The 14,124-nt window shown below is 40.4% G+C and overlaps 1 protein-coding gene and 1 long non-coding RNA gene across 4 annotated transcripts in view; one reads left to right on the top strand and one right to left on the bottom strand.

Moving 5' to 3' along the window:
- TBC1D22A (TBC1 domain family member 22A) overlaps positions 1-1,110 on the bottom strand; it is a 180,093-nt gene extending 178,983 nt beyond the window's left edge. For 2 of the 3 annotated variants that reach the window (XM_056341130.1, XM_056341128.1), the window contains exon 1: positions 915-1,094. In XM_056341130.1, the coding sequence (XP_056197105.1) occupies positions 915-976 (62 nt within the window). In that variant the 5' untranslated portion in view covers positions 977-1,094. Of the gene's footprint in view, positions 1-914 lie in introns of all 3 variants that reach the window. The other variant, XM_056341127.1, reaches the window with a different exon arrangement.
- A 1,910-nt stretch (positions 1,111-3,020) lies between these two features.
- LOC130150310 (uncharacterized) lies at positions 3,021-10,534 on the top strand. The gene is made up of 3 exons (XR_008822200.1): positions 3,021-3,321; positions 4,416-4,470; positions 10,223-10,534. It is a non-coding gene; the product is annotated as an uncharacterized LOC130150310 (long non-coding RNA).
- The last annotated feature ends 3,590 nt before the right edge of the window (positions 10,535-14,124 follow it).

The following is a 14,124-nucleotide window of genomic DNA, read 5'->3' as shown; positions in this document are numbered from 1 at the left end:
AATAAGAAGATAATAAACTGAATTACTCTACTGTGGTAACAGTTTAGAGATGGGAGCAGAGAATATTGTTAAACAATCATCCGAACATGTGTTCCCTGCCTCATGCAATGGTCAAAAGAGTTAACGTGACTTCGGAGGTCTATCCTCTGGGAAGTTTTGAATGGGAGAATGTGTTTGTCCTAGCAATGATAGAACAACAGGGTCTGCTGTTCGCACTTCAGGAAGAAAGTTGAGAAACTGATGATATTTTGAAATATCAAGCACAAACTGAAATACAGCAACATGCCTATGAAGTGCAGTTTCCTGGGTAGTATTTCAAAATGCCATTACTTGGATCAAGACACAAAGCGCTGTAACTTGTATCGTTGCTAAAAGCTACAAATACATTCTCTCATTCAAAATTTCCCAGAAAATGCATCCCCAAAATCACATTAACTTTTTTGACCGTGACATCAGGCGGGCAATGCACGTTCAGATGATTATTAAACCACTTTGACGATACAAGTTACAACCAACGCCTGCTGACACCACCAGCAACCTTCCACCAGATAACGAGGCGCCCAGCACCGCGACGCTCCGGGGCCGCGCTAACGAGAGAGGACGGCGGGAGCGACGGGGTGGCGGCACCAGCCCGCGGCTGCGAGCAGCGCCCGGGCGGACTCGCTCCCCGCCGGGGGCGCGGGACCTGCGAGGCTCCGCTGAACGCGGCGGCCGGAGCGCGGTGGTGGGGAGACAGCGGGGCGGGACGGGCCCCGCAGCGGGGCTGGGCCAGGCTGACCCGCGCTCCACGGCCCGGCACCACCGGGCTGCATGCTCCCCGCGCCGCCCCGCGCTGCCGGTGCGACGGGACGGGCCCGCGGCCGCCGCGAGGAGCCTCCGCCCGCGGGCCCCGACCTTCCCGCCGCCCCTCTCACCTGCCCGGCACCTTCGCGCCGCTTCGCTTCCAGAACTGCTTCCTGCCCCCGTCGCTCGCCATGGCGGCCGTCACCTCATCCCCCTTCCCGCGGCGCGGCTCTGTGGCCCCGACCCGCTCCCTCAGGCTTCACTCCCCCCCCTCCCCTGCCACAGGAACAGGACTGAGCGCCGCCATCTTGAAACCAGGAAACAACCCCGCTCTTCATTCGCCCCCTAAGGCAGCCTGGAGCTTTCAGCCAACCAGAAGTGAGAGTGCTGCCGGGTGCGCCAGGTTGCTCCAATCGCAGCGAGGGAGGGCTGGGCGGTGGGTGGGGAAGGCCCGCCCCGCCCCGCCCCGCCACTCGCCGCCCCGCCCCTCCCGTCACGGAAACGGGGGCGCGTCCGGTCCCGCTCGGCTGGGGGTGGCCGGGCAGCGGGTGGCAGCGGCGGTGGCTTGGCCGGGCCCTGTCGCCGCTGTGTGAACCTGGGCTGAGGCTGCCGGCGGCAGGGTGCCTGCGCCTTCCCTGGCCTTGCGGCGGTGTGTGTGGTACCAGCCTGTAATGGTACAGAGACCCGCTCTTGGCTCCTCTCTGTGATTAACTGGCGCATTCCTATAAGTCAGGTTTTACTTCATGGTACTCCCGAGTATGGTGTTTTCAGGGTTTAATCTTTTTCGATTTAACCATGAGGAGTAATTCAGAGTACTCTTTAGGAAGAAATGCAGAACTTGCCATGTCAATGAAAGGAGACATTAACTGGAGATAAGAGGACAGATTTCAGTCCAATTAGATCTAACATTATTTTATAAAAAAATACATCAGATTTTTTTCCACTGTGTTTTTCTCCGACTATTTACAACCTAGTTACCTTTTGATGGAGGAGAGGTAGGCTTTAATCTTTTTCTGCTTTAAGGTTCTCCTGAAGATTGGACTCATTCAGTCGTAAACTCTTTGTTTATTTGCTTTGAGATGATACAAGATTGTGAGTCTTTATCTGTAGAATTCTCAGCAATTCTGGTCCAAGGATATATTACTTCTGCAAATAAAATACGTGTGGTTTTATGTTACTCTTTGGAGTATGGCTTCTAAGAAAACAGTGCTGACTTACAGAGTTTTTTGCTGCATCCTAATGCAAGGCTAATTTAATATGTCAAATATTGTTCAGGGAACATTCTGCCATAATGAACTCAAAAACTGGCATGTAGTACAAGACCTGACCTGCAATGCAACATTTGTTCTTTAGCATGTATTTCATGTGTAAGTTATTTATTAAGAACATAAAATAATGAAGCTTTTTGTCTGCCTTGGGATTTACTTCAGCAGTTACTTTCTAAGAACTCACAAAAATAAAATGTTTCACAGGTCTTGCTAGATCACAGTCTACAAGTGAAAGCTGCATGTCCTAGTAATTTCAATGCTACTTATAGATGAATACGCTATGGGTAGTATCATCTTCTCAACTTGTATCCTTTGAATAGGATCCCTCTTATGGATTCTGAACCTTTTGTAACACATCCTGACCTTGCGTATCAGCAACTTTAATAGAATACACAAGAACCAATGTAATATTAACTACATCTGTTAGCTAAAGTGAAAACGAAACCTGCGAGGCCATGAGTAGAACTGTGATTGGGCTTAGCTAGATATATTTAAATTAGACCTGTTGCAGTTAGAATACAAAAAATGAGGTCCTTTCAGTTGTGACAGTCAAAAAGTGATAAATCCGTAAAGATACATTCTTTCATTAGCATTAATATAGATGTTGAAAATGTATTTATGTTCTTTTTATTTGTTCATTGTTGATATTTGTCGAAGGGAAATGTAATTAGATTCAGCCTAGATAGCCTGAGCCATCTGTCATCCTTCTAACAGTTGACCTGAATTCTGAAGTAAGGACATTTAGCTTTTGTGTCAGTCTGGTGCAGCCGTGTGGAACTGCTGGTTCCTTTCAGAAGTGGAAGTTTTACTGAGTTGCATAATAAAGTCAGTACAAAGTTGATTGTATTATTTAGTTTTCATTATATTCAGTATATGTTACATTGTGCTTAGGTTTCTAGTTTGATGCCAAATTTTATACTGGAAACAAATAACTGTTGCATTGATTTGTTCCAGTGAATAGGTCTGGCCTGCAAATGGGCCTACAATTCTGTCAAGAAGAACTGGAAGTACACAGTCACAAAATTTCTGTCTGCTACTGTGGAAGGCTGCTACCAGTTTAGACCCTTGGACTGAAGCTGTCCGGAGCTGGTCTCGGTCCTCTCTGTAGCTGACTTTCAAGAAGGCAAGGACACTATTTTCATTCCCTTTCCATTCACTTTCATATTTCTTCCTTATTCAGCGCTTTATTTTATCCCTGATGCAGACCTGTGTTGTCAAGTTCTGGAGATGCAAGACATTTGGAAGGAGGAACTTTTCAAGCCACCATCAGGTAATTTAGGTACATTTTTTTATGCCCATCACTTAAGATGATTTGACCACAAGAGTGTGTCCTTGAAAAGGACTTCTAAAACAGTATGAACAGAGTGTCATAAGAAGGTAAATTCACAACTATACAGTACTTGGAAGGTGAAGGTGGTCTGAACATGTATTTTAGCAGTGTTCCTGCTGAACTTCTTAGGCCACAGAAATGTAACATGAGCAGCTGAGTGCATATACAGATTCCGTGTCAAGCTCTTTATTGTGTTTGAGAATGAGATCTGCCAGTGTTCAAGTGCTGTCATTCAAAGACTTTAACAACACTGCAGTCAGCACTGGGACTTGCCTACTGCAGCTGATTAGCATAGTCTTCAAACACTCCCAAGAATCTAAATAAGCACTTGGGAAATTGGTTAATGTTGAGTTGTTCTTAGCTGTAGTTGCACTGCTTCAAACATCCAAACTAGTTATTTCGAAGTCCGTGCAGCAATATTAACTAAGCTAAGCCCTACTGGGATTGCAGTATGAACTTGCAGTAATATTTTAGTTACTACTTGCATGGGAATTTTTGTTATTTCAGAGTAACAAGAAATATTAAAAGGCCTACTGCAGTATTTTTTTGTTTCATGCAAAGTTTTATGCAAGAATTTATAGTTATGAAGAGGTCTGTTCCCAGCATGTGAAAGTAATGTATTGGGCTAACACAGCAGTCTGTGGGCTGTGGACTTCTTTTTTTCTCTCTCTCTCTTTTTTTTTTTTTTCTCTTTTTCCCTCTTTTTCCCTGCTTTTCCCCCCTTTTCTCTCTTTCTCTTCCCCCCTCTTTCTCTCCCTTGCTCTCTTTTTCTCTTTGCTTTTATTTTTCTTGGACATTTTTCAAAATTGAGTCTCTGCATATAGATGGTAGATGTTATTGAGAATGCCTAAGACATTTTTATATGTTCCAAATTGTAGAAATGTAGATGTGTTCTTGGCTGATCAGAATTACAAGTGTTGTAGCTTGCACTAGCAACGTTTTGAACAAAGTAGACACAGTGATAGCTGGTGAGCTATATATATATATATGCAGGTGTTTCAGTAGACATTCAGTTATACCAATTTGTTTTTCAGCTTGTCTGTTGTAGAGAGCCTCTGCTAATATAGCTGTGCTGGTATGGTGACACAGGTAAGCTTTTCTGTGGAGGTGCAGTGTATTTTGGGAAAAGAAGCTTTTCTGATGATGCATGGCAAAGTATAGATTGATGCTAAACATAATTAAGCTGACAACAGCACTCCTCTGGTAACTTAGCTACACTCACACCAGGGAGATTTGCTGTGATAAAGTTCTGTAAGCTAGGGAGCATGTTTTTTCATGCTTATCCTTACATTGCTGTGTCAGCAACACGCTGTAATGTAGATGCATCTGCAAGGTGTGGTTTAAACTGACTTATTCTGCAAGCTAACAAGACTATGCTTATATGCATTTTTTTGTTTGCTTTAATCAATGAGGAAAAAGACTATAAATTGAATTCAAATGAGCCACTTCCATGCTGAAGGATTAGTTTCTGCACATGTTTTTATGACTTTAACAAACCAGTGGAAGTGCTTCTGAATGTAGTACACAGGGCTTTCTATGGTGGCTGGTCATTGTTTCTGTTTGCTCCATGCACAGGCCTTTCTACCAAGCTGTTGTATCCATCTGCTTTCTTGTAAATATCATGGAAGAAGCAGTTCTTTAAAACAAAATTGAGCAAAGGGAGTGAAGTTGCCAACCAAACTAACCCAAAACCAGGGTTCTGCACAATAAGGAAAGGGTAGCAGAAACAGAGAGCACCACTTATACTATGGAAGACAATAATCCTAGAGGGTGCAGTACTTGGTGACAAAAATACGAGGCAAGGTAAGATAAATGGGAGAAGTAGACATGTAGAACCATGGAAGAAGGAGCAAAGGCATGTTAAAGAAGGACAGCCAACAGCTAGACTGACAGAGGTTAGACATGGTCCAGCAAATCACATAGTCACAACAGCTCTTTCAGTGCAGTATATTTTTCCTCCAGAAAACTGGAGAAGAAAGAAGGGGTAAAGAATCGACATGAGAGAGTAATGGCTTGGAGGAGTCATCATTGCAGACAAGCAGTCATCATAGCATTTTGTAACTTCTTCTCTGTAAGTGGCCTTCCCTATTGCACATGAATTGAACAAGATTTTGAGAACAAGAGTGGGCTTGCCAAAATACGCTTATTCTGGTAGTGCACATGTAAGGAATCGTGCACACTCACACTCTGTGTTCACTAAGAGTGAAAGAAGGGTGTGAAACCGAATAAACAAGTATGTGCTGTTTCTGGGTAAATGTCTTTGTCTCTTGTTTCTCCTTCTAGAAGAGTGATCGATCTGGGTAGTTCTCAAAAGCTCATTCACTAAAATATTAGTAACAGTGCTGATGTTAACATTTCATGCATTTTTATGTGCAGGTTTTAGTATTATTTTTGTCTGTGTCACAGCATAAACTGATAATCTGACACCGTCTGTTGGGCATAGCCTGGAACAGCATGCTGTGTCCAAGGAGTGCTTGCTCACTGGCAATCCAGTGGATGAAACTGCTCTTTTCTATAATTTTCTGCAATATGCAGTTGAGGCTTAAATGACTCAGAGGAGGAAGATTGCTTTGTAAATGGAAGCCTTGGGTAGAAGACAGGGAGGCTGGCAAAAGTAACAGGTCCTCTTTCCAACATACTTGAAATTCCACCTTATTGTGCCTCCAGTACGTACAGTGAAGGTTTAAACATAGCACTGCAGCATGACAGAACTCCAAAGACAGAGAAATAAATCAATGCGTATTTGGCTGTGAGCCATGACAGTTCTTTTCTGTTCATTGCTGATAGAAGTTTCTTTTCCTTAAATTAAACAATACACATCAGTTTCTAAACTTCACATTTAACTTGCTATCAGAACAAGGTGAAAAGCAAAATCATTGGAGCACTAGTTGATTTTTCCTGAAACTAAAAGAATTTGAGTTATTGGGAGAACTTTAGAGGTGCCAGAACACCTGCTTAGTACTGTGGCTTGATGAGAAAGTAGTCAATACCATTTCTCTAAAGTCAGTAGGAGTAGGCAATTCCTTGAAACAGACACAGAACCAATTATTTTTTTTCCCCCAAAGTCATAACAAATAGCAAAACTGTTTACTATTGCTTTAGTCTAAAAACTGGACATGAAATAGGGCAGCATGTAAAAGGTGGGTATCTGGAGCTTTTATTTTGAATCTACGAATTGTCGTCTTTTTTTTTTTTTTAAGTATCACCTGTAATTAACTGAAGAACAAAAGCAGATTGGGCTTGTAATATGAGAGTGAGTAGGGCTCTCAGGTCCCTTAGGTTTCCTTTTGGAACAGCCATACTGATCTTGCTGAGTGGCCTCACTTCTTTTCTTTTAAAAGTTTGTATTATTGAATTATTTTTTGATAAAGTACCTGAAACAAAGTGTCTCTTAACTCCAAGATGGAATTCAACAGCAGATTTAGGTACTTTAGTTCAACTTCTCAGTTTTTATAATTTTGGTTCTAGTGGACAGTTTCATCTTAAATCTCTGGAAATGCACCAGGCATGGAGAGAAGTATTTCTCAGCATTATTTACGTTTTGGTTATCCACTGCTGCTGTGACTGCTGATGCTGACCTGCCTTCAGTGTTGGAAACCTCCAGACCTGTAGAAGTCTGTAAAAGACATGTTCCCTTCAGTTCATTCCCTGGCCAGTCTGTGTTTCCTCTCCTGTTTGATCCATTGCTCTCAGAAGGTGTATTCAGCACAGAGACGTTGCATGTGGCATGCCACTAGCGTCAGTCACGTGCTTGACTCCTTCCATTTTATGGTCAAAAAAAGCTATTTAGAAGTGAGTCTTTATGTCCTGTGTACATAAGAAGGAGACACTATACTACACAGGAATTTTGATTAATTATCTTCAGCAGATATTTTCAGGTGTTATAACACATCAAGTTGTGTGTTAATAGGCATCTACAGTTTATCCTGAGAACATACATTTCTTCTCTGACAATATTTATGACTGACTGCTACAGGGTTTGATTGGGTTTTGGGTTTGTTTGGGTTTTTTGTTCTAGTCTTGTCTTTGACCATCAGGCTCTGTCACGAGCACTTATTGAAATTCCTTTTGTGGTTTACCCTTGGATCTCTATATCTAATTTGAGTCTACCACTGACTTCTCTTTTCATGCCTCAAAGCTACCGTTAGAGCCTTTTTCATGTCAGTTGTGTGTGTACAAGGGATTAAGTTTTGTAGGTGTTTCTTGAGGATAGCAAAGCCTTTACCATGCTATTCAACCTCATTTCTCTCTCAATTAATTTCTCTTTGATCCAAATGTATATTAGAAGGCAATTAAGTTTCACTGTTCACGTTTTAATCTATTTCTGATTTTCTCTGCATAGCAGTTGAAATGTACACTTAAACCAAAACCAGCCTTCTTCCCTTCTTTTTTACTGTTCCACGTATTTTCAGTATTGAAATCCTATTAATAAAATTTCTGTAGAAAAGGATTAGTGGTAGAGTGAGTTCAGGTACTGTAAGGTGAATGAAAAATACAGGATAGAATATAAACTCACAGTTGGCATTGCAGTGTGTTGCATAGATAGCATTTTCAAAAATATCTGCAGTATAATACATTATAGTTATTCAAATAAAGTGAGTTGTACCAGCTCACATTTTCTTAAAGAGGAATGGAATTTGCTACTTTAGAGGTATGTCTGTATCAGGTCTCATTAACTGTTTTTTATTAGTTGAATCTTTATTGCTGGTTTTGTGGTTTGTGTGTGGTCATCTGAATGAGAGCAAATGTAAACATGAGTGAGGAGTATAATGAAGATATTGTAGTTGGAGGATCCTTCCAGCATGACCTTCAGTAGAAAAGAGTTACTGAGTGCTTCTGTGGTAATGCTGTTGGCTGAGCCACCCATTTACTAGTGACAGCATTGAGAAGGCTTACAGTTTAGCAACAGAGGGGCTGAGAGCTTGGTGAAAGAGAAATCAGCAAAATTATATTGCAAAGAAAATGAGAATAACTCCACAGATACTTGGGTGAAAAGATATGATAAGGATGATAAAGTATTTTATACATTTGCTTTAAAGCATTGCTGCTCCTTATCCAAGAGATATACTCCTAGTGAATTGGATTTACTAAGTACTCATTAGCTGAAGATAAATGTTTTCCCAAATTTAAGAATCTTGGTGGAATTGGAAAAAAATAAAAACCTGCATAGTTTTGTTCTTTTTAGACCTTGTAACTTTTGAGAAAGGGATAGAAATAGTGCAAGTTTTCAGCTAAGGGAAAAAAGAAAACTCAGACTAAAAAGTGACAACGAAGTATTTTGCTATTCTTATCACTTTCTTGTATAACACAGCATATAGCATCATGTTGTAAAGTAATAAAAGAAAGAACAGCTTAGCTTCTAAACCTTGAAATGAAAATTTGCAATTTCACTTGAATGGTCTTGACAGTTGTTTCAGGACTGGCAATCTTAGAGCAAGAAATGAACTAAGAATACTGACGTAAAACCACCAGAGAGTCCCTGAGATTTGAAGAGAAAATGATAAGGCAATCACAGGCAGCTCCTCAGAAGTTAAAGCCATTTTAAATAGAAAGAGCTCAAAGGATTAATCTCTTCTACTGAAATCCTGAAGTATATTGGTAATAATTCTAGTATGCATGGTCATTAAAATAAGATTTCACAAGTAGCCAGAGGAAATAAATACGTTATGCATCATTTTTCAAAAATCTCTCTAACTCTGAAAATCAGCCATGGGCTGCAGAACAGGAACAATATTGAAATACTAATGAAGCTTGAAAACTTCTGTGTTTTCTCCTTTTTAGCTTTGTTTTGTGAGAGAAAAGATTTGCTCAAAGAGATAGTATCTTATACTGGAGTAACTAATGTACCGAAGGAAGAACAGATAGGTTTCTACCAGACAAATCTTCCTCTGTTTTTTTACACAGCCTTAAAAAAAAAAGTGGAGAATTTCTTTGATACTGATAAATAAGGTTTTATAAGTACTGCATGACAAAAACTTCAAATTTATAGTTCACATCATATTGTATTCTTGTTCCCACATTAATAGTACTGTAATTATTAATATTACTAATACCAAGCTGATCCCATACCATCTTTGTTGTCTATGATTTATATTAGGTCATATGTGGCACCCTTCTGTTTGTACCAGTTCTCAGATAATGCTAGCCAACATTCTTACCAGTGCTCTGAAAATTCAAGTGCTGTGTATTTGTAGGTGGCAAAAATTAAGAGTTGTAACTAATGATAGTGGCAATCTACTAAAACGTAGCAGAGTCATAATATGATTTAATAGTTGGAAATTAATACTAGAAGAAGATAAGGGAAAATACTTTCTAAAGAGTGAAGATAAGCAATTGCCTCGTTGGGTAGGGGATGTAGGAGCTTCTCCAAAGTTGATTTCTTTAAATTAAGGTAGGATGTCTTGCTGAAAAATGTTCTGTACTTCAGCTACAATTCATTGGGCTTGATTGAGGTTTTTACTGTGTGAAAAATCTTTGTGCAGAAAAATCAGACGAGATGATCACAACAGTCCCTTGGGCTGTGCAACCTATGAATTACTCTCAAAGCTATTCCCTTTTGAATTTCTTCTTATTACTCATCTCTTTTTTGGCTTGTGTTAAAATCTCTATGACAGAGAAAGAGTTACATTAAACTGTTTTAGACATGGCATATGTATATATATATATGAATGCACATTAGATACAGACGCTTAATATTATAAAGAAATAAAACTGTAATGTGATATTGTTCCTACATCACCAAGAGTAGTGGGCTTTTCTTCTTTGTCACAAGAGGAATTTTAATGGAACAAATTTATTTACATTGCTGTGTCTAAAAATGAACTTTCCTGTGTTTGTGCAGGTGAAAAAAGGGGGCCACGTCTGCACGGTCTTTAGTCCAGCTGAGATCCTAACTACTGTCTGGAAATGTGCTCTGTCTGTCTTCACTGAGAAGTCAGGAGAGCTGCCTCCTTCTGTAACATGGCTCATGAGAGGGGGTCTGTATCGAGGCCTTTTCCTTAGGAAAAAGTAACACAAGCAATTTCTTCATAGCTCGTTAAATAATTAGCCAGTTGAAGTGTGAACATAGAAGTGCAGTGAAGGAATAAATCACAACAGCAGCAGCTATATCAGTTTTTTATAGTATTCCAATTTTCTGTCTGTTACACACTGCACAACAGAAGAAAATGTCCATTTTATTTCAGTGCTAATAGTTGGCAGTATGCTCAAACCAAGTAAAATTAATGAGAAAATTATTATGGAAGAGAAATAGCAGTCAGTTTTCATCTAGTGCTTAGAAATTATAGATCTAGGATTAAACTGCCTATGGTAGGCTTTGTGTTTGGCCGTGATGTTTTTCATAGCACCCTTGTTGTTCAGTAACCTTTCGGTATCTAACTTATCTTAGGAAATCTGTTGTGTTTTATAAGCCATGTTGAAGCTTATGTGCTTTTGTTTTCATGCATCTCAAAATGTGAAAGAAGCATTTATATTAACAAGTCCTTGTTTGCATTCAGGTTCTCCTTTCTTGGAAGCAAAGGACTATTCATCAGTACTCTGCATCTCATTGCTCTTTTCAGTGTGCTCAAGTGTGTCTGGAGAGGGGCTGAGGTGCCCTTGGCTCCACTGGAAACATCATGTCATCATCTCAACGAGATATTGTAATGCCAGAAAAGGATCAATACTTTGATAAGGAGCTGCTGGCTCAAAACCACATTGTTATTTGAAAAAGGACCACTTGGAACACTCTCCAAAGCATTTCCCATGGTATGAAGCTCTAGGGAATTGATTTGTCTCTCTGCCTAGGAAATTGTGTTGATTCATCTGCAAATATGTGCCTGCCAACCTCAGATAACAAGAAAAATTGTACCTTCTGCCCACGTTAGGCTTCAGCCTTTCAGCCATTTCAACAGTATACTGTCTTTGTGAAGGAAGTACTTCACTTTCCAACATTCAGTGGGGAAGGGAGGAAAAGGTTTCAGCCTTTTTCCTGCTGCTGGCGCCGGATGAGTCTGGCCTTTAGTCCCTATGCCCGCACAGCCGCAGGAGCACTGCATTGCGTGGGGTGCAAGGTCTGGCAGGCCCACAGGAGCTTGACTGGGAGAGGGTGCTGTGCTGCAGTCCAGCCACCTGCCCCTATAGCCAGCTTCCCTGCCAGGCTGCAGTGCCAGCTGCTGTCAACCACGTCCACCTCAGGATCTCCAGCTGAGACAAACTAGGGCAGCTGCATGCCTCTGGGTCAACGTGTTGTGAAAGGCAGGACAGCTAGAGCCAGAGGGCTCTCTATTGAAACAAGCTCAGTTCTCTGCCAAGAAACAAGTCTCAAAAGAGATTAGAGTTGTTCAGGGTGCTAAACCAACATCACTTTGTGTAATATCACTGGTATACAATGATCAAGGATTATGCAACTGGTGAGTGAAATGGACTGAAAAACTTTTGGTTTCTGTATCTTCTTCATGAAATCAGTGTTGGCTTTAGCAGAAAGGCTGCATGGAAGTCCTGTAGCTCCGCATGAATAGTCAGTCATCTGAGGGGAAAACACTACCTCGTTAGATATTACAGCTTCATTTAACCCTCCTGTTGGCTCAGGTCCTAAGTAACTCAATTTGAGGATTTAGATGCCCAAAGACATGGAATTATTTTGTGAAGGTTTTTTTTTCTCTTCTTTTTTTCGTTGTAGCGGGAAGTAATGACTCCAATAACCTTAAGAAATATGAAAGAGGAAAAAGGGAGAACTCAGCATATTCTCATTTTATATAGATGTACATATTGCTTTTTATATTAATTGTTTATACTGTGGTTGATAAAAGCTCAGTGCAGCTTTAAATGAATTTGAATTGTTTTAATAGGGAGAAATTGCTCATTGGTGTTATCATAGTAAACAGATATTTACCTGGACAGAGGGCAAGCTTTACAGTGTCAAATCACTTCTATCATACTTGTTCGTGTCTAATTTGCCAAAAATGCTCCCTGGTTCTTCCTTGTGTTCTGTGGTGCTGAAAATCTTGAAGTATTCATGTCCATTCTAGCTCAATTTAACTGTTACATATCACTATTGAAACACTGATTATAACATTGGGATTGTAAGAGCTTCAGAATTATTGACAAAACCATTGCTTCATCTTATTTTATGCAAACCTAAACAATGCAGAACCTGTTTTTCATACAGAAACATTGGGATTCTCTACATCTGGAAGGCAAGTGCAGCCTGAATATGTATTTCACCTTAAAAGAATTGCTCAGTGTTTATTCACTGTTTTGTTTCTTTCTGTGGTGAAGCCCTATGATCTTTTCCTCTGGCAGAAGAAACAGGCAAGCAACTTTGTCAGTGCTGTTATGAAAAGCCTTTCGTAGCATCCGTCAGCTCCCGCAAACTTCAGTGGGATTGTTCATCTCTTTGATATCAAGGAAAAAAGAATCAATATCTGAGAGATCTTTTGTAGACCTAGGAGTCCTGGAGAAATCAGCCAGCAATAGCATCTGTGGTTCTCTGAATATTTATTATTCCATGCAGCCTTATTTCTGATGCCACCTGCTCATCTAACCTGCACTGCTATAGATTTTTCCCTGCCAGGTAGGCCTCAAGGTATGCCTATACAATGCCTGGGAGAAACTGAACCTAGGTAGTGAAGTTTCACCTCGCTCTGAGAAACACTGATTTTTATACGAGTCCAGATACAGATATTATGGATTCTAAGGGCCGTAACATTGAACAAAGACATTTTTTTTTCTCTGAAATATGCTGAGAACTTTTATAGACGCCACAAGAAAGAACAGCCTTGTGTACTTTTGAGAGAGGACAGCGCTTCATGACTTGGTCTTTTTCTGTTACAATTAATCTGCTTCATTTGTCCTCTATTATGCAATAAAATGAACTCACTGTAGCATCACTCTGTAAGTGGCTTTCACTATAATTTCATGCAGGATCAATGCTTTTTCTCAACTAATCAGGCAAAAATAAAAATTCCTCTTACTATCCCTCATACAAAAGTATCATCAAAGCCCACTGTCTTGGCATCAGTTTTCTGTTATCAAGTATTGGACTTTCAACATACAACTTCTCCTATTGAAGGAAGCACATAGTTCAGGAGTGTCTTCCCACTTGCAGAAGAGGATCCAGGGAATGTTTTCCTTGTCACCAATGTTTCCATCCTGTACAGTACAGTAAATGGAGTTTTACAGTTACTGATAATTCCTCTTCGTGAAAGAGCAAGCAGTTTCCTCTGAGGCTGGTATTAATGCCTCGTTATGAGATTATGATAAGAGGTCTCCCTGGAATCTGCCAGCAAAACAGCTGTTAGAGTAGATGTGTTGGTACAGCTCAGTGCTGTAATGTTCTGGTAATCTCATTCTTGAAGATCAATCCAATTTATCATTTGCAGCATGTCCAGGTGTCAGTCAGCTGAAGACCAAAGAGTTCTGGCATGATGTTTGAACCTGGCCTTTTTCATGTCAGCATGACCACTGGACTGCTAATGGGAATCAGCATTTTTGGAACCCACAAAGTTTGATAGTAACACTAGGGTATTAGGAGGAAAAGTCTGTTTATTACAGTAACTGCAATATTGATAGCGTCAAGATTATCATTGAAAAATTTTAATATGGGAAAGGAGAAACACAGTCCTTCATTAAGTTTAAAGAGCACACCCTACTCCATCCCACACTCAGAAATGTTGCCCTTATACATAGATGGATGACTGGAAGGGGGATTTCTGCTAGAAACAAGTGAAAAAATCTGCATGTTTGTTTATCTAATTTAAGAGG

Source organism: Falco biarmicus, chromosome 5 (assembly GCF_023638135.1).
Source record: "Falco biarmicus isolate bFalBia1 chromosome 5, bFalBia1.pri, whole genome shotgun sequence".
NCBI classification, from domain to species: domain Eukaryota; kingdom Metazoa; phylum Chordata; class Aves; order Falconiformes; family Falconidae; genus Falco; species Falco biarmicus.
Note: the sequence above shows the minus strand (reverse complement) of the source record. Positions and strands in the feature narration are given on the sequence as shown.